Source organism: Doryrhamphus excisus, chromosome 1 (assembly GCF_030265055.1).
Source record: "Doryrhamphus excisus isolate RoL2022-K1 chromosome 1, RoL_Dexc_1.0, whole genome shotgun sequence".
NCBI classification, from domain to species: Eukaryota; Metazoa; Chordata; class Actinopteri; order Syngnathiformes; family Syngnathidae; genus Doryrhamphus; species Doryrhamphus excisus.
In genome coordinates, this window is record NC_080466.1 from 39,341,141 (window position 1) to 39,367,762 (window position 26,622).

At 45.5% G+C, this 26,622-nt stretch overlaps 2 protein-coding genes across 4 annotated transcripts in view; both read left to right on the plus strand.

Annotated features, from left to right (window-relative positions):
* Positions 1-160: 160 nt before the first annotated feature.
* bap1 (BRCA1 associated protein-1 (ubiquitin carboxy-terminal hydrolase)) lies at positions 161-12,004 on the plus strand. Its single transcript, XM_058065471.1, has 17 exons — positions 161-350; positions 641-670; positions 761-815; positions 1,751-1,883; positions 1,979-2,098; positions 2,975-3,036; positions 3,117-3,259; positions 3,336-3,414; positions 3,490-3,613; positions 4,576-4,717; positions 4,850-5,016; positions 6,171-6,304; positions 6,377-6,840; positions 8,831-9,075; positions 9,139-9,231; positions 9,313-9,385; positions 11,270-12,004. The coding sequence occupies exons 1-17, from the start codon at positions 314-316 to the stop codon at positions 11,401-11,403; spliced, it is 2,235 nt and encodes a 744-aa protein (XP_057921454.1). The 5' UTR covers positions 161-313; the 3' UTR covers positions 11,404-12,004.
* Positions 12,005-13,659: 1,655 nt separating this feature from the next.
* Positions 13,660-26,622, plus strand: part of bsnb (bassoon (presynaptic cytomatrix protein) b) — a 57,123-nt gene continuing 44,160 nt past the window's right edge. For all 3 annotated transcript variants that reach the window (XM_058065449.1, XM_058065450.1, XM_058065451.1), the window contains exons 1-2: positions 13,660-13,998; positions 18,570-18,951. In XM_058065449.1, the coding sequence (XP_057921432.1) occupies positions 13,817-13,998; positions 18,570-18,951 (564 nt within the window). In that variant the 5' untranslated portion in view covers positions 13,660-13,816. The remainder of the gene's footprint in view (positions 13,999-18,569; positions 18,952-26,622) is intronic.

A 26,622-nucleotide genomic window follows, 5' to 3' on the forward strand; every position in this document is an offset into this window, starting at 1 on the left:
AATTATTATTATTAAATTGCAATATATCAAATATATATTTCCCCTAAACAGTGATAGTGTGACTATTATGTCGTTTTCGTATTTTTGTCTTTTCTACTCGTATGTGAGTAGAAATTATTTTTGTGTGAAACCACACGTCTCGGTCTGATGACGTAAATTGTATGCGTCCTATTCTTGTCCTTTGTGTTTATCTTCAGCTCATCTCAATTGCGTCGTGAACGGATAATGTGTGTAAGATTGCTATTTCTACTTAGTGTGCGGACATGGACAAGGAAACATCCTAAATGTTAGTCGGCTGTGTGCAAAAGCAAAAATGAACAAAGGGTGGCTGGAGCTAGAGAGCGACCCAGGTAAGATATTTCGACATTTTCTTCTATAATCATGTGCACACATTATAAACAATCCAATACCGCGAACAGTTAGTTGACTACAGCTGTCAGTCTAAGACGTACTTATGACGTGCTTATGCTCCGAGTCCATCATTTTGCCTCATTTTGCCTTCGTTCTTTGACGGTTGCTGTCATATCTATAAACAACTCAGATAACGTTTTTTTTAATAAAATAAAATAAAACTAACGATGATTACGATTATTTTTTGGTTAACACACACGTAATACAATCCATTATTGTTTGTTTACAGGATTGTTCACTTTGCTAGTAGAAGATTTTGGTGAGTAGATGTACCTTACTTTGTACTGCATAAGAATACACAAAAGAAGTGGCGACTTTCAATGCCAAGATACAACATTGTGTCTTGCAGGAATCAAAGGTGTGCAAGTGGAGGAAATATACGACCTTCAAAGCAAGTGTCAAAGGTACTGGTGAATATGTCTAATGAGCACACATTTCTGTCAACAAAAGTAAATAACCACCGTTTTATCTACCTCTGCATGCGCTTTAAAATGTCATTTGTGCTACTATTTGTGCTGTTATTGTGAAACATTGTTAGTCTAGTCATAGTTAGACAGTAATCCCTTGCAGTATCTTGGTTCAAATTTTGCTCCTTTGCTATGTTGTTTTTCCTCAATATTATTTAACACATTATTACTGTTTTGTGGTTGAATAAGGCCTGTTATTAGTATAAAAATTACACATTTAAGTTTTAGTTGCGACTTACATGGCTTATTTACCATTATTATGTCCACTATATTTGCTAATACCAGTGTAACTCCATTTAAAGCCACAAAAAACAACTGCTATCTGTTCTGTTATCTTATTTATCGCTTATATATCTTCATTTCTCTGATTATATCCATGGTATTGCGTAATACAAATATAAATGTGACTATAGGGGTGTTATTTCATGTTTTGAGGTCTCTAACAATATTAAAAAAACACATTTGGAAGATCAGAAACAGGTTTTCTTTGACATAAGTATGAAAATATTCCATTTGCTAATCCTGAATGCTACTAAATTGAAATGTACTTTGCACGTTGGGGTCTGGAACCAACAAAGGGCCATAAGCAAGTTGTTGTTTACAATGCCATACTCATCAGTGCTAACAGTGATGACTTACAACATCGGTTCTGTTGCTGCTATTTTGTGTAGTATAATTGTTAATATACGACCATGTTGTCAAGGAGCGTTATGTTTTCCTGTCCACTTTCTCAAGCATTCCAAATCATTATTATAGTGGAAAAATGTTGTATAGGAGTTTTCACATGTGGGAAATTATGATACAGCGTTATAATTATTTTTATTCTATTATATGACAGTCTCCTCTTGAATGTTCTTGATTGTGTTTCCCAGTCCAGTCTATGGCTTCATCTTCCTGTTCAAGTGGATTGAGGAGCGTCGATCCAGGAGGAAAGTGAACACTTTAGTGGATGAGACCTCTGTCATCGATGAGGAGATAGTTAACGATATGTTCTTTGCACATCAGGTAAAGCGTCAAAAAGCACCACATGGCATGTCATTAGGCAGGATCATCCTGTAGTGATGTCATCGTCTGCATGTTCTCTTTGTTTGGTCTTTTAGCTGATACCAAATTCGTGCGCGACCCATGCCCTGCTGAGCGTGCTTCTCAACTGCAGTGGCGTGGAGCTGGGCACCACCCTCAGTCGCATGAAAGCTTTCACTAAAGGCTTCAGTCCAGAGGTAACATTTGCGGGATATTAAGTTCTTTCATGGCTTTGTATTTGAAAAGTCAAATCCAAGGCCTTAGCACTGTCCTCCAATATTAAATATGAACATATTGTTGCTCGGCATTGGGTCGGCATCCGTAATACAGTAAACCTCGGATATATCGGATTCAATTGTTCCCACTGGTTTTGTCCGATATAAGCGAAATCCGTTATATGCGTATACCGGAAAATGTCCGTTTTACGCATATATCGGATTTATATCCGGTATATGCGTAAATCGGATTTTATCCGTTATAAAAAGGCATTTCCTTGACTATGTTTCCAATGTGCCTGGACGCACGGCAACGCTGCAAACGCTGCAAATGACGTCGTATAGCGGCCTGTCACGATTCGCCGAATCGGAGCACCACGATGCGGCCATCCGATATATGCGAGGGAAATTTAATGGAAATGCATTGGAACGGGACTGGAGATTTTGTCCGAAATAGGCGAAATCCGTTATAAAAAATCCGATCTATGCAATGAATTTTTATTGTAAATACATTACAGAAAAATTGGTTCTTTTTTATCTGTCCGTTGTGAGCGAATTTCCGATATATCCGAGTCCGATATATCCGAGGTTTACTGTACCAGCCTGAATTTGACTGCATATGGGTTGAGAAAGGAAGCCACTGCTATTGCACATCATTAGCAAATAAGGATAGCGAGTGTTTGAGGGAGGCGAGCAAAAGCGCGTGGGTGTTGTGTTGTTTTCTCAACGATGGAGCATTCAAGTGAGGGAAATGCTGGCTTTCTCTCACATTGTATGCTCATAAACAGGCTGGAGTGTCATTAAAATGCCACTTTTGCATACAAAGGAGCTTGAACTTGTGATTGTGCTTTTTCCCAGAGTAAAGGTTATGCAATTGGAAATGCCCCGGAGCTGGCCAGGGCACATAACAGCCACGCCAGGTAGGTTACCGCCACCTTTTCTCGTTTCCTTCCCTCTTTCCTTCCTTTTCTGGTGAGCTTCCTTCTCTGCTTCCATGGAGACCGGAGCCTCGGCACCTGCCTGAGAAACAGAATGGGATCAGCGCAGTGCGAACCATGGAGGCCTTCCACTTTGTCAGCTATGTGCCCATCAAAGATCGTCTCTTTGAGCTGGATGGCCTTAAGGCTTACCCTATCGACCATGGTGAGATTGGAGGCGTCTGTGCATGAACATGCTCTCCACCTGCTAACATTTTGACAATTTGATGAACCGCGATAAGGCCCGTGGGGAGAAGAAGAGGAATGGACGGATAAAGCTCGACGGGTCATCATGGAGAGAATTGGCTTAGCCACTGCTGGGTGAGTGTGGAAGCGGTCACTCCGCATATCTCCTCCCCGGCTCCTCCCTCATCATTGGGCTTCTCTTGTTCTTAGCGAGCCGTATCACGACATCCGCTTCAACTTGATGGCGGTGGTGCCGGACCGCAGGATCAAGTACGAGTCCAAACTGGAGGTGTTAAAGAAGAACCGACAGACTATTCTGGAGGGTCTGCAGAAGGTCAGATGATGATTGCATTATGTGTTGATCTGTGCAGGTATGGCTCCAAAGTGAGAATAAAAACGATATTTTAGACGGAAACGTCAGGCTTCCTTCGGACAATACTACAGTCCTCCCCTGTTGATGGCGGTTAATTGGTTCCAGACCCGACTGCCATATTAAACTGAATCTTTTTGTAGTTGGAGCATGAATAATGTGTTTATGGCTTTCCTAATGCATTATTATAAACCATTATTAGATCCCTATGGTCACCTTTTGGCCAGAATGTGTGCTTAACTGCACATTAGCAGCCGTAGTCAGAATCTACAGTCAATTTTATCTAAAGACTATGGAGGAATGTGGCACAACCAAGAAACTACTCTGGGAATATCGTTGGAAATTCTAGTTTGGAACTGCAGTAAACCTCGGATATATTGGACTCGGATATATTGGAAATTCGCTCACAACGGACAGATAAAAAAGAACCGATTTTTCCGTAATGCATTTCCAATAAAAATTCATTGCATATATCAGATTTTTTATAACGGATTTCGCCTATTTCGGACAAAATCTCCAGTCCCGTTCCAATGCATTTCCATTAAATTTCCCTCGCATATATCGGATGGCCGCATCGTGGTGCTCCGATTCGGCGAATCGTGACAGGCCGCTATACGACGTCATTTGCAGCGTTTGCAGCGTTGCCTGTGCGTCCAGGTACATTGGAAACATAGTCAAGGAAGTGCCTTTTTATAACGGATAAAATCCGATTTACGCACATACCGGATATAAATCCGATATATGCGTAAAACTGACATTTTCCGGTATACGCATATAACGGATTTCGCTTATATCGGACAAAACCAGTGGGAACAATTGAATCCGATATATCCGAGGTTTACTGTAGTCAAACATTTTCTGATTATGATATCTCAATTTAAGGAACTTTCTCTTCAAGGAAGTAATTCCATGTTTTAACTCTGCAGATGATCCGACTCACCCAGCCCGAGCATGTCCATGACAAGAAGCAGCAGGATTCTTCCACGCCTGAAGGCAACGCCAATTCGGTTAAGAAAGAGGCGGATGCGGAGCCTGCAGCATCCCAAGGGGCTGGCCCGGCTTCCTCTGGTGCTTATTCCTCTATGCTTGGAAACGGTTCTAGACCAGTCCTTTATATTCCAGCTTCCTCTGGTGCTTATTCCTCTATGCTTGGAAACTGTACCAGACTAATCCTCTATATTCCACCTGCTGGTTTTACAGTAGATGCAGGGGATGAGTCCGGAGCTCCACCTAAAGATGCCGCTGCAGGAAACGCCAAGGTCACTGGAAAAGCACCTGCAGGAGCATCACAGCACGGCGCCAACCCCGTCGTTCAACGCCTCCCCGCCTTCCTCGACAACCACAACTACGCCAAGTCCCCAATGCAGGTGAGGGGGGCCACGGCTCTTGAATGGTACGTTCCTACCTGCCGCTATGAATGCTATGATGAAGAAGCCTCCGCTCCTCTCCTGTGACCTTACCAGCGCATCTTTGGATGCCTGAGGCACGCTGCAAGGAATGGCGGGTACAGGAAATTGATGAGCGGTTACAATTGGCCGCATGATACGGCGGGCATTAGCGATACGGCGGGCATTAGCGCCACCTACAGGACACGACATAGCTCTGCGCTCCAATTGGAAAGACTGTTGACTACATTGTAACACAATACATTATTCACATCCTCACGAGGGTCTCGGGGGTGCTGGAGCCTATCCCAGCTGTCTTCGGGCGACAGGCGGGGTACACCCTGGACTGGTCGCCAGCCAATCACAGGGCACATATAGGACAAACAACCATTCACACTCACATTCATACCTATGGACAATTTGGAGTCGCCAATTAACCTAGCATGTTTTTGGAATGTGGGAGGAAACCGGAGTACCCGGAGAAAACCCACGCATGCACGGGGAGAACATGCAAACTCCACACAGAGATGGCCGAGGGTGGAATTGAACTCGGGTCTCCTTGCTGTGAGGTCTGCGCCGGCTACAACATAAACACAACATATAAATACTATACTAAAGTCAAGATGTACTTCATTCAAAGCATTGAATCATTCATTCATTCATTCATTTTCTACCGCGTATCCTCACAAGGGTCTCGGGGGTGCTGGAGCCTATCCCAGCTGTCTTCGGGCGAGAGGCGGGGTACACCCTGGACTGGCCGCCAGCCAATCACAGGGCACATATAGACAGACAACCATTCACACTCACATTCATACCTATGGACAATTTGGAGTCGCTAATTAACCTAGCATGTTTTTGGAATGTGGGAGGAAACCGGAGTACCCGGAGAAAACCCACGCATGCACGGGGAGAACATGCAAACTCCACACAGAGATGGCCGAGGGTGGAATTGAACTCGGGTCTCCCAGCTAACCACTCGACCGCCGTGCCGCCCGGTGGGATTGTTGATTAAAAAAAAAAAAAAAAAGAAAAAGACACTGAAAGGAGGCTATAACATAAACACACCACTAGTGGCTTTTGCAGGCCACGAAAAAGCATTGAAAGACAACAGGGGTTTGATAAAGATTGTTTGACAGGAAGAGGAGGATCTGGCTGCCGGTGTTGGTCGTTCCCGAGCGCCAGGGCCTCCACAACCGGCCTTTTCTGATGATGAAGATGACTATGAAGACGAGGAGGAGGACGTCGGTGGAACTGCAGGCACATCGAGCAGGTTAGTTCCACGTCGGGTCGTCGTCCTCCGCTTTGTTGACATCATTCCCACATGATTTTTTCCCCGTTGGAGGTTCCGACGGAAAGCGAGTCTACGATCACGAGCGGGGAGGATGGTGACAGGAATGGAAAGCCAGATCGCCCTCAGTGTCCTGGCTGAGAAACTCAAAAAGGAGGCGCAAAGAAAAGACGCCCTGAACACGCCGCTCTCTGTGCGCACGGAGGGCCGAGGCGGAGGCATCTGCATCACGTCGGCTTCGCAGCCCTCGCCCACACCCAGCAACGAGAGCACCGACACGGCGTCCGAGATCGGCAGCGCCTTCAACTCGCCGCTACGCTCACCCGCACGCTCGCAGGCCGCCACTCGACCGTCCAGTCCCGTAGCATCCCATCTGTCGCGTGTTCTATTCGGAGAAGACGAGCTGCTCAGGCTAGACTCCCGACATAATCGAGCTGTACGAGAGTTGGGCCCGTCTGTCACTGTGGCGCTGCTGCATCTGCAGGAGGACGGGGTAATCTACGCCCTTCCGCCATCTTGTGAGTATCAGTCAGCATCTTATGATGAGTCTTGGATAACTTGCAGTAGTTGGTGTACAGCTTGTGGAGATAGATGATGACATCGTTGCTAGCTTGACTAGCTTGGGCTCCTCTGCCGCCCTTCCTTCCTCCCCTCCTTCTGCTTGGGGATGCCCTGCAGGCATACCTGGCCGCTCCGTGTTTGTGCTCCTCATCGTGTCGGAAAAACTCATTCCCAACATTCCCATCACGCCTTCAATGAACTGCAGCTCCCCCGTCCTGGCAGCACTCATGCCGCCTCAATGCCTGCGATGTTACCACCGCCGTGCTTGACCGTGGGTGTCGCACACGTGGTGTCGCACACTGGAATATTCCATTATTGCCTTAGTGCAGCACGGCGGTCTAGTGGTTAGTGCGCAGACCTCACAGCTAGAAAACCAGGGTTCAATTCCACCCTCGGCCATCTCTGTGTGGAGTTTGCATGTTCTCCCCGTGAAATGCGTGGGTTTGGGTGTCACATGACCCTCAATGTCGGGACGATGAGTAAATCAATCAATGAAAATGATGATCAATATCTTGCCATGCGCATCCGTGTTAGGCAGGAAGAGCATTGCCTTTGTTCCATAGAACAACGGCATGAACGGAGTGATGGTCTCTATGTCTGGGTGGGTGGAGGCGGGGCCGCTAGCATGCACACAGAGCGCACAAGCATGCTACAATTGAAATTATATTAGACTGCAATACTGTGGGTGGCACGGCGGTCTAGTGGTTAACGCGCAGACCTCACAGCTAGAAGACCAGGGTTCAATTCCACCCTCGGCCATCTCTGTGTGGAGTTTGCATGTTCTCCCCGTGCATGCGTGGGTTTTCTCCGGCTACTCCGGTTTCCTCCCACATTCCAAAAACATGCTAGGTTAATTAGCGACTCCAAATTGTCCATAGGTATGAATGTGAGTGTGAATGGTTGTTTGTCTATATGTGTCCTGTGATTGGCCGGCTACCAGTCCAGGGTGTACCCCGCCTCTCGCCCGAAGACAGCTGGGATAGGCTCCAGCACCCCCCTCAACCCTCGTGAGGAAAAGCGGTAGAAAATGAATGAATGAACGCCTTAGTGCCCTGCCATTGGTTGGTGACCAGTACCCCAACCTCTCGCTCAAGGGCAGCTGAGATAGGCTCGAACTTACCGCTGCCCCCTAGTGATCATAAGCGGCATAGACGATGCATGGCTAGATGGATGGATGGATGATATCATGTGTCGGGTGAATATGAATGATAACAAACATCAAGTTGTCAATGAAAGAATTCTACAAGGTTGAAGTTTTTCCAAGACACGGAGCTCGTATGTCCTCAGTGCTGTTACTTCCTTTTCTTTGGAGACTTCATCCAAACAAGCAAGGCAGTTCTTGGCTGCATATGTCAAGCCATTTCTTTACCATGCACAGCCTGGATGTGTCTCATACTTTGGGTAGGGGCGCCCACCCTTCATGAAAGAGATGTTGCTAATCTCGTTTCATCTACAATGTGGCATCCGTTAGATGACTGCTGTAGAAACATGCTCAGCCTGGGCCGTGAGAGCTGTCACTCAGCCGCGGTGTCTTCCAAGTATGATACTTTTCCTAACATTTCCACCTCCCATTTCCCTCAAAGTCCGCTTCTTTGTCCTCGTCGTCTTCCCTCCAGCCGTGACTGAAACTGACGGCGGCTGCGCTAACGATGCGTCTTTAAACATGGATGCTACGTTGATGAGCATGACTTTTAGTCGGGCGCATTTTCACAGATGAGGCCCCAGCTGCGGTGGATGAAATGTCCTGAGGACACAATGAGCTGGATGATTGACAGTATTGACAATCTATTTTTTACACCATCGACTTGTGTTGCCAGCTTCAACTGTACTGCTGCACAAGCTGTACACTGACTACTCTAAAGTATATCCAAGCGTTATTTCTTCTAGTATTCTAGTATATGTCCATGTCATAGTGATGTGATTTTATGTCATGTTTTGCACGTGAAGTGGATTTGGCTGCAGATCCCGGTGCCAAGCCGCCCCACACTCCAGAGAAGATAAAAGACACGGAGCAGGCAGCCGTGGTTGCAGGGGAGAAGGACAAAGGAGCATCTACGGAGGTGAGCAAAGAAGAAGAAGAAGAAGAGGAGGAGAGCAAAGATGGGGAGGAAGCGAAACCCGGCAAGGAGAAGCTCAACGCGGTGCAGCCTGCAGCCGACAGCAAGCCCTCGGGGGATAAGTACTCACCCAAAGTAAGCCAACTTCTATTTCTGCCCGCATGCTCAGCCCCTGACATCCTCTTCTGTCTTCTGCAGGAGCTGCTCGCACTGCTCAAGTGTGTGGAGGCTGACATCGCCAATTATGAGGTGTACCTAAAGGAGGAGGTAGAAAAGAGGAAGAAATACAAAGTGGGTTGAATATACTCCAACCTCAGCTTCTTTTTCATATTGGGTCTTCATAACAATCTTCTGTGTTCCGTTGTGGTGCAGATTGACGATCAGCGAAGGACCCACAACTACGATGAGTTCATCTGTACCTTCATATCGATGCTGGCCCAGGAAGGTAGGGTATACGCTGCCATCTACTCTAGATCCTAGATGGTTCCTCATCAGGTTCCTCAGGTTCCTCAGTGTTTGCTGAGCAGGGCTGTCGCCGGGCAGCAACGCTACTTAAAAAAAAAAAACAAAAAACGACTGGACAAACTTTTTCATTTAACCGAGTTGTGCTTTGAAAGTTTTACTGTCCAGCAAATTGACACTAAACCAGGGGTCTCAAACTTGCGACCCGCGGGCCAAATGCAGCACGCAGGATGCTTGTTTGAGGCCCCCCGCCTAGTTTTGATACGGATTCCATATGGTTTCATGAACCCAGAAATGACAGCTTAAAGCTGTGTGCACACTGCACACAATTGCCCTGCCCATACGCAAGCGAACGAGCCCGCCTGTTTTGCTTTTTCTCTCATCATCCATGACTGAGATCAAAACACTGAAAAAGTGTTTTTTTTTTTTTTTGAAAACCTGATGAACCTCGCTCCAGCGGCCCCCAAGTAAATTGACTTTGAGATCCCTGCACTAAACGATTTTATTGTCAACATTTTTCAGACGAAATCCAATAATAATAAAAATTTAATCATAATGGTATAAATAATAGAAAATAATATATTTCCTAAAGTTGCAGAATTGGCCTGTGTGTGTATATTCTCCCCCAGCAATTTTTGTACCGTCTGTCAAACATTTGCAGCATTTCTTTGAAATTCTGGCTTTTCAACTGGAGCATTTCTTTAGCTGTGACTCTCTGTGAGCGCACGCCATTTAGCGCTGTTTTTGACCTTGCCTACCAAGCGTCTCGATGAGCGGTGGCTATCGGTAGTCGGGCCCTGCATCTTCACGGCTAGTTTTTGTTGGTGTTTATGTTGCTATCACTTTAGAACAGGGGTCTCAAACTCAATTTACTTGGGGGCCACTGGAGCTAGGGTCTGGGCAAGACTGGGCCGCATCAGGTTTTCCAAAAAAAACAAAAACAAAACGCATTTATTAATGCATTGGTTTCGATTTTCTACAAGACAAGCTCTGATAAAACATTCCACTGTTCTCAAATATCTTACTTTTTATTTTTCTACACAAAATAGGATGAAAAATAAGTAAACAAATCAAGAATAAAGAAAATCAATCAATCAGTAATAAATAAATAAATATAATAATAACAATAAAACAGCAAATAATAAAAACTTAAGAAACCACATATAGTTGGTGGGTAGACACATTATTTTTTTTCAGATTAAAATGAACAAAGCATTATTAGAGCCCTGTAGACATGACAAAACACGACTATAGTCACATTTATACTTTTTTTATTTACAACATATTGCTCAACTGCAGGGTCTTGAGACACATGCTAACTCGCAAACTAGAGAGCTAGCCACCTAAACGGTAGCCTTCAAGTTATTTCCTTTAAACTTAAGTAGCCAAAAACTTACCACTTCCACACGGATAGGGAGGATAACGATTAACAGTTATTCAACCTTTAACATGAACATTAATCAAACGTAATCATTTTTTCTGGGTACATGATACCATACAGCATCCATATCAAACTTTCATATCAAGGCGGGGGCCTCAAACTAGTGTCCTGCAGGCCACATTTGGCCCACGGACCGCGTGTTTGAGACCCCTGCTTTAGAAGATGTAACTTCTAACTCCTTGGTGTTGACACGAATTTGGCTTTGCAAGGATCTTTTCCCCTCCTAACTTGTATGTCACCTTGCATTGCCCCACGACAAGGTTGCACTCTTTTGCTGTGCGCATGCTAGCGGTCCCTTCTATCATGTGACTATTTTTTTTATTTATTATGGCAAGAATGATAAACCTTGCCACGTTTTAATGTTAGATCAGCTCTCCTTATTGCGCTAAGCACGTCTTTTTCTTGCGTATATATTCACCCCTGCAGGGATGCTGGCCAGCCTGGTGGAGCAGAACATTTCAGTGCGTCGTCGGCAAGGAGTGAGCATCGGCCGCCTGCACAAGCAGAGGAAGCCTGATCGCAGGAAACGCTCCCGACCGTATAAGGCCAAGCGCCAGTGATTGCAAACAATCTCGGAATGTGTTGTACCTGCGAGGACCAAGCAGTCGCCTCTTTTGTGAAAGCGGTCACGTGCAAACCATTTCCTTGGGGCGCTCCTGCTCTTCACGACGCTGAGCCCATTGCGTGGTGAGGTCTTTTATCATCTGGGTATACGTGTACAGGTGTACCTTTTTAGTCCTATTATGTACTGCTATTTACACTTTGTACACATGGAAGCATCCTCCCTGAACTGGCAAAGTTTTTAGTGCTGTCGGAAGCTTGTCTGCACTCTTCCGTCTGTGTAGTCAGATAAATTTACCCCAATTATGTCATACAACTACCAACTGCTAACCAAAAGTTGAGACTACACCGTTTATTTTTAAAAATGACATTCCTAAAGGAGCTTTTTAAACTAAAGACAAACATCGTGGTCAACACTCTAGTCTTATTTTGTATATAATAAACAATCTCAGAATGGAGTGACCATTAGCTAGCATGTACGTATGTGTGTCTTGTACATATTTATATGTTACTCAGCTCAGCAGGAAGTCGCTGAGCTCTCTTGTTACTGCTATCGTGCTTGCCGTTTCATACTACAATAAAGTCGACTGAAACAACGTATTTTAGCTTTTCGTAAATGCCTGGCACACTCAACATACATGTGTTGGTCTCATTAGGATCACGGGATGGGGGGGCTGGAGCGTGCTCTTTTACAGGGGTGTCCAAAGTGCGGCCTCGGGGACACTTGTTTCATGCACAACATTGTTGAGGTCAAATCACACAATTGATACTAATAACACGATTGATGCTAATAACGTCTAAAGAGAAGCTGCTATGGTAACGCTACATATTGGAGCTCTCTTTGTTTTGGAAGCTAGCTGTAGCCTTCCTATGTTTCTTTGTGAAATTAATGTACCCAGGAAGGAAGTTACACTAAAATACTACAAGTGTGACATGTTATCATCAATGTACTAATAACACGATTGATGCTAATAACGTCTAAAGAGAAGCTGCTATGGTAACGCTACATATTGGGGCTGTCTTTGTTTTGGAGGCTAGCTGTAGCCTTCCTATGTTTCTATGCAAAATTAATGTACCCAGGAAGGAAGTTCCACTAAAATACTACAAGTATGACATGTTATCATCAATGTACTAATAACACGATTGATGCTAATAACGTCTAAAGAGAAGCTGCTATGGTAACGCTACATATTGGAGCTGTCTTTATTTTGGAAGCTAGCTGTAGCCTTGGAAGCTAGCTGTAGCCTTCCTATGTTTCTATGTGAAATGAATGTACCCAGGAAGGAAGTTACACTAAAATACTACAAGTATGACATGTTATCATCAATGTACTAATAACACGATTGATGCTAATAACGTCTAAAGAGAAGCTGCTATGGTAACGCTACATATTGGAGCTGTCTGTTTTGGAAGCTAGCTGTAGCCTTGGAAGCTAGCTGTAGCCTTCCTATGTTTCTATGTGAAATGAATATACCCAGGAAGGAAGTTATACTAAAATACTACAAGTATGACATGTTATCATCAATGTACTAATAACACGATTGATGCTAATAACGTCTAAAGAGAAGCTGCTATGGTAACGCTACATTATTGGAGCTGTCTTTGTTTTGGAGGCTAGCTGTAGCCTTCCTATGTTTCTATGTGAAATGAATGTACCCAGGAAGGAAGTTATACTAAAATACTACAAGTATGACATGTTATCATCAATGTACCTGTTACTACATGCTCACAGCATGGATAGAAAACCTTGTAGGAGCATTTTGGAGCTCTTTGAATAGGTTTATCCCAGGACGTGCATTCATTAGCTGCCTCTTTTCACCTGTTTTTATATTTTTACACCACACAGAAGGACTGTGGATGGTTCCAAAGAAAGTGCACTTTTCCTTGAATAGCCTTTTTGGTTATTTATTTAACCTTTAAATGAAATGTATAAACCCCCCAGCACATGCCATGATAATAAGTCATTACATGGGAGTGAGTTGAAAACATGTTAACATTCCTCCCACCGACTCAATTTGTGTACTGAATTATTGTAAATAAGAATGTTGTCACGCTTAGATGACGTCACGTAGGCCACATTTGCATGAATGAATAAATAAATGGTGCGTAAGGGGGAGTCCCGGTGGACTCCGCTCGTGTGCCACAGAGGGATCAAGAGTTATTTGCGTGCGGCCTAAAATAAGCCAGCGACGTGAACGCGCACGTACGAGGCACTCACGTTCCCACCCATTGCGTCAGCGCGGCCCCGCGTCCTCTTCCGCCACCGCGCCTGCTCGGTGCGGGATGCTGAAATTGTAGGCGATGATGGCGGAAGGGGAGCAGCGCTGACTTTTCTACGAGTTCTTCCCGCGGCCGAAGAACCGTCTACGACATCGTTTCTCTCCCCCCTCCCCGAAACCTTTTCCCGACACGATGGGGAACGAGGCGAGCATGGAAGGGGAGGGACAGGCGGGACAAGGCGGCCCCTGCGCCGTCCCTGCAGCGGGAGCTCCGGCTTCCATTTCAGCACCGCCGGACGCTGGACAGCTCATCAAGCCGAGCAACGGAGCGCCTGCCGGAGGAAGTGGCGCCGGAGTCGGCCGGGGGATTAACAGGTAGCCGCTCTCGCGACGACGCACCGGCCGGAAACGAGGCACCGCGGACGGGATGGCGTGCGTGGAGCGTCAATGTAGCACCGAGTCCACTGCGTGGACATGAATGGGTGCTTAATTATTTATTTCAATATCCTTGTCAACACCGTCCTCCGCCCATCTTGACACCAAATTCTTCTTAACGTCAACATCTTCTTGCTAGTCATTGCTAACGTTTGCGAATCGATACGACGTCAATTCACTGGGGGGAATTTTCTCCGCCCCTTTTCCACGATGCTGTCCTCGCCTTGACTAAACTAGCATGAATGGACGAGCTGCTTCGGGTGCTTCGTTCTCCTAACGCACATTGGCGTCATTCAGCACAACATGTCCAAGTCATTCCCAGACGTACCCAAGGATGACAAACATCACCGAGATGACGATGGGATGTCATCGTGACGGCAGCCCTGTGGGAATCGATCATCAGCGGGGACGTATTCAGTCATTTGTGGGCCTCCGTGTCCTTTTTATTCAAAGGAGAAATTATACTATGAATGTTTGTCATATACTAATAAGTGTGAATAACAGGAAATTAGGGCCTATTTCCTGAGCTACATCCCACATGACATACTACATACATCTACTACTACTAGTACTACGTTATTACCTAACAAGTGCATCAACTCCCTTCTTATGTGAGCAGATCATGGGGTGCCACAAGATACTCGGCGATACACAATATTGTGTCTATGGGAACGAGATGAGATACTATTTGAACTTTATTTTGAAGAAAAGTACATTGGAAACATACACAGTATTGCATTCATTCATTCATTTTCTACCACTTTTTCCTCACGAGGGTCGCGGGGGGTGCTGGAGCCTATCCCAGCTGTCTTCGGGCGAGAGGCGGGGTACACCCTGGACTGGTGGCCAGCCAATCACAGAGCACATATAGACAAACAACCATTCACACTCACATTCATACCTATGGACAATTTGGAGTCGCTAATTAACCTAGCATGTTTTTGGAATGTGGGAGGAAACCGGAGTACCCGGAGAAAACCCACGCATGCACGGGGAGAACATGCAAACCACACAGAGATGGCTGAGGGTGGAATTGAACCCTGGTCTCCTAGCAGTGAGGTCTGCGCGCTAACCACTAGACCTGCCAGACCTGCAGTATTGCAGTCTCATATAATTTCAATTGTAGCACGCTTGTGCACTCTGTGTGCATGCTAGCGGCCCCACCTCCACCCACCCAGATATAGAGACCATCACTCTGTTCATGCCGTTGTTCTATGTAACAAAGGCAATGCTCTTCCTGCCTAACACGCATGCGCGTGGCAAGATATTGATCATCATTTTTATTGATTGATTTACTCATCGTCCCGATATTGAGGGTCATGTGACACCCCTCCCGTAGGGTACAATGTTGATTTTTATTTTTTTACGATTTGATGATGATGAGAGTGGTTAGCGCGCAGACCTCACAGCTAGGAGACCAGGGTTCAATTCCACCCTCGGCCATCTCTGTGTGGAGTTTGCATGTTCTCCCCGTGCATGCGTGGGTTTTCTCCGGGTACTCCGGTTTCCTCCCACATTCCAAAAACATGCTAGGTTAATTGGCGACTCCAAATTGTCCATAGGTATCAATGTGAGTGTGAATGGTTGTTTGTCTATATGTGCCCTGTGATTGGCTGGTAACCAGTCCAGGGTGTACCCCGCCTCTCGCCTGAAGACAGCTGGGATAGGCTCCAGCACCCCCGCGACCCTCGTGAGGAAAAGCGGTAGAAAATGAATGAATGAATGAATGATGATGATGAAGCTGATTTGAGTGGATATTGATTGGCTTAATGATCATCTGCATTCAAACAAGATGTGGTAACACCATACTGACGGGTAATGCAAGCTTTAGGTAAGACTGGTCTTGATGTTTTCCCTTCATGGACCAGTCATCCAGTGCTACCAGTGGGAATGAGTCTGCAGAGAGGGAAAGATAATAGCTAAGAATCTCCTAGTTGGGTTTGCCACATAGCAACGCAGAAAGGGAATGTCTTACATGCCACCTATAGCTCAGCTTTCCATATTGCAGGAGTTAACAGCCATTCACCCTTTAGGATACGAGAAGGGGGGGGGGGGGGCACAGTCATTCACACCAGCTTGTTTAATCACCAGCTGCTATTATTATGCTCAATGATTGCCTTGTTTGACTTCCAGTGTCATGATACACAAAGCAGCAGCATGACACTCAAAGCTTTGCTGTTTCTAACATTTGATGATCAGCGGTCGAGTGATTAGCATGCAGGCCTCGCAGCTAGGAGACTCGAGTTCAGTTCCACCCTCGGCCATCTCTGTGTGCATGTTCTCCCCGTGCATGCGTGGGTTTTCTCCGGGTACTCCGGTTTCCTCCGACATTCCAAAAACATGCTAGGTTAATTAGCGACTCCAAATTGTCCATAGGTATGAATGTGAGTGTGAATGGTTGTTTGTCTATATGTGCCCTGTGATTGGCTGGTCACCAGTCCAGGGTGTACCCCGCCTCTCGCCCAAAGACAGCTGGGATAGGCTCCAGCACCCCCGCGACCCTCGTGAGGAAAAGCGGTAGAAAATGAATGAATGAATGAATGACACACACGGCGTTTGCCAGCGGTCAGGAGCTTGAGCTTCAGAGACCAAGCGATGGTCATCCTGTCACTTTGAAAGCTAACAGCGCGCTGATGCTTTGCAAAGAGTCGCGATTGTGCGGCCGTCCCAATCGTCAGTGGTGACTCGCAGCGGCTAACGCACGCTCGCTTTGTGGTTTCTTCCCTTTCTTCCTGCCTTTATTCGGGAGTGCCGAGGCTGAACACGTGCCAAAGTGTCCTGGAAGATGACGGCCGTGACAATATTCCATGGGAGTTGTTATGACAGCGGAAATCCTCCGTACTTATTTCAGAAATCCGCTAATGCCCGATGGCCCGACAGAGAAAGACAACATGACGTTTCCAGAGCATCGCTGCTACTGAAACACATCATCATGGCTGTGAAGCTTTGATGTGAATGGTTGTTTGTCCTGTGATTGGCTGGCGAACAATCCAGGGTGTACCCTGGAGACAGCTGGGATAGGCTCCAGCACTCCCAGCGACACTCGCGCTAACCACTCGTCCACAGTGCAGCGTTTCCAAAACATTAATTAATTCATTCATTCATTCATTTTCTACCGCTTTTCCTCATGAGGGTCACGGGGGCGGGGTGCTGGAGCCTATCCCAGCTGTCTTCGGGCGAGAGGCGGGGTACACCCTGGACTGGTCGCCAGCCAATCACAGGGCACATATAGACAAACAACCATTCACACTCACATTCATACCTATGGACAATTTGGAGTCGCCAATTAACCTAGCATGTTTTTGGAATGTGGGAGGAAACCGGAGTACCCGGAGAAAACCCACGCATGCACGGGGAGAACATGCAAACTCCACACAGAAATGGCCGAGGGTGGAATTGAACCCTGGTCTCCTAGCTGTGAGGTCTGCGTGCTAACCACTCGTCCACCGTGCCGCCGTTTCCAAAACATATGTTGATAAAAGCTAAGGTACGTATAGAATGGATTGCTAATCAGAGCTACATTTGTTACATTTGCTACATTTTGGTTCAAGTCTTCTTCTCTGCTGTGTTCTGTCAACAAGTGCAGATCAGAAGCCACTCCAAAAGGAGGTGGAGGCAATTTGCGGCAAAATAATTACTGTCAATGCAACATAAATAAGCAGCAATCTCTTCTTTAGGCCAATGATTCCATAAGCTGTTATCTTCTCTCATCAAGCCTGCTGGCCTTGCCTCAGTAATTGATGGCTAAATGGGACTTAAAGGTCCCATACTGTGCTTCAACGATTTGAAATACGTCCCAGAGGTCCCACAATAGTGTATTGGCAGCAAAAATCCAGCCTGGATGCTGGGATTGAGACGGTTTAAAAGTGCTTCTAGTAAGCCCAGCGATGTAATGCTAATGAGCGGTGTTTGTGTACGCAAGCGGGCTCTAACCAAAGCAGATTTTCTCCCAGAAAATAATGAATCCATTCCAGAATTATTATATTACAGTCGCTTAGCACTTCCCTCACTCTTTTTGCGCTTTTTCTGAAAAGAAATTAGCATGGTGCCTTGTTTAATGTCATGAATCCCATACAGTAGGTCCGACTCAAACCAAAGCGGACTCTAACCAAAGCAGATTTTCTCCCAGAAAATAATGAATCCATTCCAGAATTATTATATTACAGTCGCTTAGCACTTCTGACATCGCGCCCTCACTCTTTTTGCGCTTTTTCTGAAGAGAAATTAGCATGGTGCCTTGTTTAATGTCATGAATCCCATACAGTAGGTCCGACTCAAACCAAAGCGGACTCTAACCAAAGCAGATTTTCTCCCAGAAAATAATGAATCCATTCCAGAATTATTATATTACAGTCGCTTAGCACTTCCGACATCGCACCCTCACTCTTTTTGCACTTTTTCTGAAGAGAAATTAGCATACATTAGCAAATTAGCATACCCACGCAGGAACCATCGTACCTGGGACTTGCTGGCTGTTTTGTAAAACCAGATATTTTTATGTTCTCTCATAGGCCACCTGCATCAGACCCGGGTCCTAAAGCAGGAGTCCCCGGCAGTCATGGAACAGGAGACAGGTTGGCCACCCATGACACCCCGTCCCAGGGAGAGCAGGGCCATGGTCACGCGGCCAGGAAGAGCTTGCACGTGGATGTGGGCGGCGGCGGCGGGACCGGGAGGTCCCCGTCGGTATCCCCAGACCGAGGCAGCGTGCCTACCTCTCCTTACTCTGTGCCTCAAATCGCGCCCATGCCCAGCAGCAAGCTGTGCCCCGTCTGCAAGACGGCCGACCTGACTGGCACCGCTGATGACAAGCCAAACTTCAACACCTGCACCATGTGCCGCTCCATGGTGTGCAACCAGTGTGGCTTCAACCCCAACCCCCACCTCGCCCAGGTAAGCGCTGCTCTTCAGGTTGGGACGTGGGCTGGTTTTGTGTCCCAGTAGGGGGTCTCTACTGTATATGGAAGGAAAGTGGGGAGCATTACGGTATATACACTAACGGTACTGCACATGAGTCACCTGTCATACATGCCTAATTTACACATCCTTTCAGTTTTGGTAATGGTAATGGTCATGGTTTTATTTCATTTGAACATGCATCAGATTACAATTGAATGCATCACATAATCAGTTCCCAGTTCCACATGTCCAAAAGGAGTAGGAAGAAGCAAAGCTTATTAAATCCTACCCCTCCATCTGGTACTTTTACAATCAGTAACTGTTACATTTGTTCACTTCCTGCTTTCCTAATATAATTTAATTAAAACATTTTTTTAAAACTTTATTTTATTAATTCTATTTTTTAAATGTAATTATTAACAATTATAGAACATTTTGATTAATTTAATTAATTTAATTTAATTTTTTAATTTATTTAATTTTTAAAATATTTTTTTACATTTTTTAGTTTTGTTTTTTTTTTTTTTTTTTAAGTACAAGGTGATATGACAATACAATACATAATGGGTACCATAGTAAGTGTCAATATAGTGATATATATAGCACATCATGACTGGTTCAAGACTCTTCATCCTTGTATTTAGCAAACATCAACTGCTTGTATTGTTTCTTGAATTGGCTCATTGTTGTGCATTGGAAGATATTCTTTCCTGATCCTTTCCCTGTGTGGAACCCCCCCACATCCACGGCAGATGGCCAACAGGCAGGTGGGGTCGTGTGTCAGTCAGGACGTATGTAGTATGTGGCACACGTGGCCAATTGCACCGGCAGGATGTGAAAATGGAATCAAGTGTGGATTCGCTCTCCTTTCCTCTGCTCTTCTTCTTCGTTCACCATTGTGGAGTTGGAGGTGCATGGTGCCTTGTTTAATGTCATGAATCCCATACAGTAGGTCCGACTCAAACCAAAGTGGACTCTAACCAAAGCAGATTTTCTCCCAGAAAATAATGAATCCATTCCATTCTGCAGCTTTTTCCCATAGAAGAAACACCATTCGTTCTTCCCAGGGATGATTTCTTAGGGCGCTCCATTCCGTAGGATGCTGCGGGACGAGTTTGGCCGTTCCCAATCACGGTGTATACAAAAAACAGAGGCGCCACGGTTTCCTGTGATAAAATGCTTCACTGAAATACAGTATGAGGAATGTCCTTACTTTAGTGAGAGACTGTAAATAAGCGAGATTGTCTTCCCATGTGTCATCACCCCAGATTAGGCACCGTGATTCATCGGCCCACGTGCCTCCCGTTTTTACGTTGTAAAAATAGCACCCAGCACGAGAAAAAATGAACTCCATCCGTCTTAGGAGACAGTACTGAGCATCCAAATGAAGCCCCCCGAGCGAGCTTCAACCAAAGAGCTCTTTATGACCCCCACCGAACAGGTCCGCAGCAGCTCCCCATCATTGAAATGCATCTTCAGAGTCATGCCTTGTCAACAGGTAGAAAAGGAGAGCGAAAGACTATTGCCGTCTTCCCAAAAATAAATCACTTGCCTGATTTGAATTAGGCCACGCTCGACTGTGACTGTGAGTCAAGTGTGGCTGTGTCATCTGTCACAAAGTTTCACATCATCCGCCCCGTGATTCATGTTGAAAATTGCAGCCAAGATGCATCGTCGCTTAAGCCGACCTGAAGGCTTGCAGAGCACAGCTGCAGGTTGACTAAATAGTCGGATTGGAGGTGTGAAAGGTCGACGTTTTTGCACTGCATGAGTATGGAAGCGGATTGACTAACGTCTTGGCATAAATGCCGGTGTCAGGGCGGGTTTTTACAACCGCTTAAAAGGACTTCGTGTAAAAGAAAAAAAAAAACATGACAATCTACCGCTAGATACTAATTTAGCACTCTTGTTCAGAAAAAGCTAAAAATGTTAGCATTAAATTAATGACGCTAACCAAGGTTCCACTGTGTGGGGGAATAATAACAACAGCTATCGCAAGCGCACACAACAGTGCAAGTCATTCATCACAGCCTCATAATTCCTTCATCACACACTTTGTCGGCCTCCCTCTTTTCTTTTTAATGGACTCTATTTTGTCCATTATTTATTTCGCTAGAGCTAAAGCTCTTCAAAGTCAAATAGCTTCCACTTCGCTCGTTCATGTCACTACTTCCTGAAGCAGACCTCCAAGCATCATGGGAAATGGTGTTTTCCGCCATACATTAGCTTCACGACTGTACAGGCCACAGAGTTCCAAGTGACTAAAAGTTAGTGGCTAATACATGGGAAATGGGAGTGATGCCATGTCCCAGCATGCTTTGACAAACTGTCACAGTTGGGCGCAGCGAGTAGAAGCGTTAGCATGCACACTAGCATGGGTGTCCTAACATTTCACTAAGACTTTGTCATGTCACAGCGAGTCTAGTCTGGATCTGATTCAGTTTGCAGATTTCAGTGGTTGGAATTGAACACGGAAAATGCCAATCGTCCGTGTTCACACACTGTCTCGGCTTCTTGTGCCGCAAAAGCGTTACAATCCAATCTTGAGGCATCGATTTTGCAGGTGACAAACGCTTGAAAGCTTGCCGGACTTCTGCGTTAGTGTTACGCCGTGCAGGAGAGTGGAGAGTGGTGCGTGGAGAGACACGGTAAAGAATAGCTGGCGGAGGACTGCGGAGGTGGATGTTCTGGCTCAGCCTCGGTCAGCTTGTCAGATGCCGAGAGAGCAACACACGGAGTGAAAGCGGCCGGCCTCTGGAGATGTGAAGATTTACCAGCCTAACCTACTTAACGTGGATTTGGCTTTTGCCCCACGGCGGCATATTTAACTTACTGTTAGACTCGCTGTATCATTTGTCAATGATACTCATGTACATTCTCATGCTGATCAAGACAGGATAGGATAGGAGTGGCACCGCATCTCGACACATGAAAACGTGACAAGATTGTGAGTGTGTGTGCACCACGCTTGGGAAGAAATGAACAAACGACACAATCAATAAGCTTCCTGAATATACACTAAAAAGATGGTTTGATGGGGGCGGCACGGCACGGCGGTGAAGTGGTTAGCGCACAGACTTCACAGCTAGGAGACCAGGGTTCAATTCCACCCTCGGCCATCTCTGTGTGGAGTTTGCATGTTGAATGAATGAGTTCTCCTCCTATTTTGTGTGGAAGTGGTAACTTTTTGACTTCTTATTTTGTCTTTCCCCACCCTTGGCCATCTCTGTGTGGAGTTTGCATGTTCTCCCCGTGCATGCGTGGGTTTTCTCCGGGTACTCCGGTTTCCTCCCACATTCCAAAAACATGCTAGGTTAATTAGCGACTCCAAATTGTCCATAGGTATGAATGTGAGTGTGAATGGTTGTTTGTCTATATGTGCCCTGTGATTGGCTGGCGACCAGTCCAGGGTGTACCCCGCCTGTAATCCTAACCCTAACCCTAATACATAAATAAAAAACTTAAATTATATTAGGAAAGCAGGAAGTGAACAAATGTAACAGTTACTGATTGTAAAAGTACCAGATGGAGGGGTAGGATTTAATAAGCTTTGTTTCTTCTTACTCCTTTTCTGACATGTGGAACTGTGAACTGATTATGGGATGCATTCAATTGTAATCTGATGCATGTTCAAATGAAATCAAACCATTACCATTACCATTATGTTGCCATGTGCACATGAGAAGAGGGTTCACTCTGTGCATTGCTTGGCACGTTTCTTCCATAAAACAACGGAGAAATGCGTTTCATCTCAGAGGGTATGATTTCTAGTTCCATGAATTCTCGTCATTTTGATTTTGACCTCAGAGGTTCCAGTGTAGTTCCCGTTTCCTGTTTCAACACGCCACACAACGTGTGGCCCATCTGCACGGCTGGGAGTGGGAGATTCACCATCAAGTCTCACTGGTGGTGGCATCGGGTAAATGCCTCTCGATGACGGAAGCGCAGATGAAACAACAAAATATATCAGCTGCAAATAGCTGTGAGCAAGGTGTTTCATTCCGTTTGGAAAGGCTGCTCATTATTTCAGACCAGAAGTATAATTCACAAGCGGTGGGGGAAATGAGGCAGACTCCGAGAGGGAGAATAATAGAATAGAGAAGATAAAGTACCACAGAAATTCCCTCCTGCTATGATACGGGGGTGGGGGTGGGGGTGGGGGGGGGGTATGTGCTTGGTGATTGCTTCCGTTGTTTCTATGAATAGATCCTACCTTGGTGCTGAAAGGAACAAGAGGTGTGGGTTTGCAGGTCGGGATTACACACCACCGCTCAAAAGTTGTAGAAGACTTCGGAGACCTGGTCTGCGTCTCTTCTTCGATTGTCCACTGCCTTCTTTTTCTTGCCATTTTTGGTTGCTGATGTTGACGTGCAGACAAGAGGAAGCAGCACGTACTCCAGAACTGGGAAGGACTTGGTTCCATCAACTTCCCAGGCTCTCGGAGATGGAGTTCTTCTATACTTGTACTGATGACTTTTTCATTGAAACTTCCTCCTTTTAGTGTCTTTTTTTTTTTAAATGAACAATCCCACCGGGCGGCACGGTGGTCGAGTGGTTAGCGCGCAGACCTCACAGCTAGGAGACCAGGGTTCAATTCCACCCTTGGTCATCTCTGTGTAGAGTTTGCATGTTCTCCCTGTGCATGCGTGGGTTTTCTCCGGGTACTCCGGTTTCCTCCCACATTCCAAAAACATGCTTACTTCCATCCATTCCAATCCATTCCATAGTTTGATTCCACATACTGAAATGCTATGGCTTTTTAACATAGTCCTAGCATATAAGTGTTTCAAAGTTTGGGAACCCCTGATCTGGTATATTAGGAAATAGGAGTGTAAAAGTGACTATAGGGGTGTTATTTCATGCCCAGAGGGCTCTAATCATGTTAAAAAGAGCATTTAGAAGATTGTAAACAACTTTCTTATGCCATAAGTAAAGAAATGCTAGCACATGCTAGCACACATAATGTATCATACAGATACAGATCCTCAAAGTTCCATGACTGACGCCCTGAAATTTGGGCTTTAATGACTGTGGCGCACCCGAGTTCAATTCCACCCTCGGCCATCTCTGTGTGGAGTTTGCATGTTCTCCCCGTGCATGCGTGGGTTTTCTCCGGGTACTCCGGTTTCCTCCCACATTCCAAAAACATGCTTACTTACTCCTTACTCAATCCATTCCATAGTTTGATTCCACATACTGAAATGCTATGGCTTTTTAAACGTAGTCCTAGCATATAAGTGTTTCAAAGTTTGGGAACCCCTGATCTGGTATATTAGGAAATAGGAGTGTAAAAGTGACTATAGGGGTGTTATTTCATGCCCAGAGGGCTCTAATCATGTTAAAAAGAGCATTTAGAAGATTGTAAACAACTTTCTTATGCCATAAGTAAAGAAATGCTAGCACATGCTAGCACACATAATGTATCATACAGATACAGATCCTCAAAGTTCCATGACTGACGCCCTGAAATTTGGGCTTTAATGACTGTGGCGCACCCGAGTTCAATTCCACCCTCGGCCATCTCTGTGTGGAGTTTGCATGTTCTCCCCGTGCATGCGTGGGTTTTCTCCGGGTACTCCGGTTTCCTCCCACATTCCAAAAACATGCTTACTTACTCCTTACTCAATCCATTCCATAGTTTGATTCCACATACTGAAATGCTATGGCTTTTTAAACGTAGTCCTAGCATATAAGTGTTTCAAAGTTTGGGAACCCCTGATCTGGTATATTAGGAAATAGGAGTGTAAAAGTGACTATAGGGGTGTTATTTCATGCCCAGAGGGCTCTAATCAACTTTCTTATTCCATAAGTAAAGAAATGCTAGCACATGCTAGCACACATAATGTATCATACAGATACAGATCCTCAAAGTTCCATGACTGACGCCCTGAAATTTGGGCTTTAATGACTGTGGCGCACCCGAGTTCAATTCCACCCTCGGCCATCTCTGTGTCGAGTTTGCATGTTCTCCCCGTGTATGCGTGGGTTTTCGCTGTGTACTTTGGTTTCCTCCCACATTTCAAAAACATGCTAGGTTAATTAGCGACTCCAAATTGTCCATAGGTATGAATGTGAGTGTGAATGGTTGTTTGTCTATATGTGCCCTGTGATTGGCTGGCCACCAGTCCAGGGTGTCCATCCAAAACAAAGCAGAAGGGGACGATGGCATAAACTAGCATCCTGGGGACGTCCTGGGGTCCTGTCATAATGCCGGGCCCCCTAAGGGGCGCCCCCCCCATGGTGTCCAGCCAATCTCCATGCTCTCTTATCGTCTTGCAGTGGCTTTAGCAATGATTTCACGCTTGGAATGAGCTTGTGTACAAACGGTGCCTGAGAAAAAAAACTCGCCTGGTCTTATCAGTCAGCGGGAAAAAAGTGTGTGGTCAGAATGTGGAGCAACACAAGATCATCCAATCATAAAATCCTCTCTCTGTCTTTTCCTTTGCAAACCACAGTAGGGGTAATCAAATACGTTAAGCGGGTTGGGAGGGTGAAAAAAAACAAAGAATGCAGCTGCAGGGGCGGCAGGCGACTATTTATCACCTTCATCGTGCCTCCGCCCGCTGCTGGCTGGTCTCTTCGTTTCATTTCATTCCTCCCCGCATCGCCCTTGTTATGAGGCAATCATGTGGATCTTTATGAAATCCGATCAGAGACCAGCCTGCCGCTCGCTACGGTCTCTGTTTCGCCATCCTCCGCCATCGTTATTTCTCTTGCCGCTTATTCGTCTGCACTTCTGCTTTGATAGGTAGCCGTGATTGCCTCCACCGAGGAGGTCACGCTGGTAAGCGTCATGGTAAGCGTTACACGAGACCAAGATCCATATGGACCCAACACCGTCAATTTGTAACTAAATACCCTACCATTCTAAGTCTAAGTCTCTGCGTGTCCCAGATATCATTTCTGCCGGTTCTCCTTGTGGCGTACAGGATTTCACTGGATGCAAAGTTCAGTCCGCAGAGTCTCTGATGGATTCTTGACCCACTTGATGGTGTTTGTCCACTTCAAGCTGCAGCTTGAATGAACATGGCAGCCAGGGATCACATGGACGCTTGTTGATAAAGGTGAAGATATTCACGTCTGACCTGCACTCAAAGGCCTTGGACGTCTCCAGATGTGTGTTCATTTCATTTTCTACCACTTTTCCACATGAGGGTCGTGGGGGGTGCTGGAGCCTATCCCAGCTGTCTTTTTCGGGCGAGAGGCGGGGTACACCCTGGACTGGTGGCCAGCCAATCACAGGGCACATATAGACAAACAACCATTCACACTCACATTCATACCTATGGACAATTTGGAGTCACCAATTAACCTAGCATGTTTTTGGAATGTGGGAGGAAACCGGAGTACCCGGAGAAAACCCACGCATGCACGGGGAGAACATGCAAACTCCACACAGATTGAACCCTGGTCTCCTAGCTGTGAGGTCTGCGTGCTAACCACTAGATCGCCGTGCCGCCCGAAAAAAAAAAATAAATAAAAAAAATAATAATAATATAATATTATATATAAAAATATTATATATACTATATATATAATATTTTATATATAATCTATATTATATATAAAAATATATAATATAATATAATATAAAATATATTATATAATAATAATAATAATAATCATCATCATCATCATCATCATCATCATCATCATCATCATCAT

Bases quoted from the DNA above. Each gene is read 5' to 3' on its own strand.
- bap1 (XM_058065471.1), top strand. From the start codon at position 314: ATGAACAAAGGGTGGCTGGAGCTAGAGAGCGACCCAG. The intron at 2,099-2,974 runs GTAACATTTGCG...GCTTTTTCCCAG, and splicing joins CTAAAGGCTTCAGTCCAGAG to AGTAAAGGTTATGCAATTGG. The intron at 3,260-3,335 runs GTGAGATTGGAG...AACCGCGATAAG, and splicing joins GGCTTACCCTATCGACCATG to GCCCGTGGGGAGAAGAAGAG.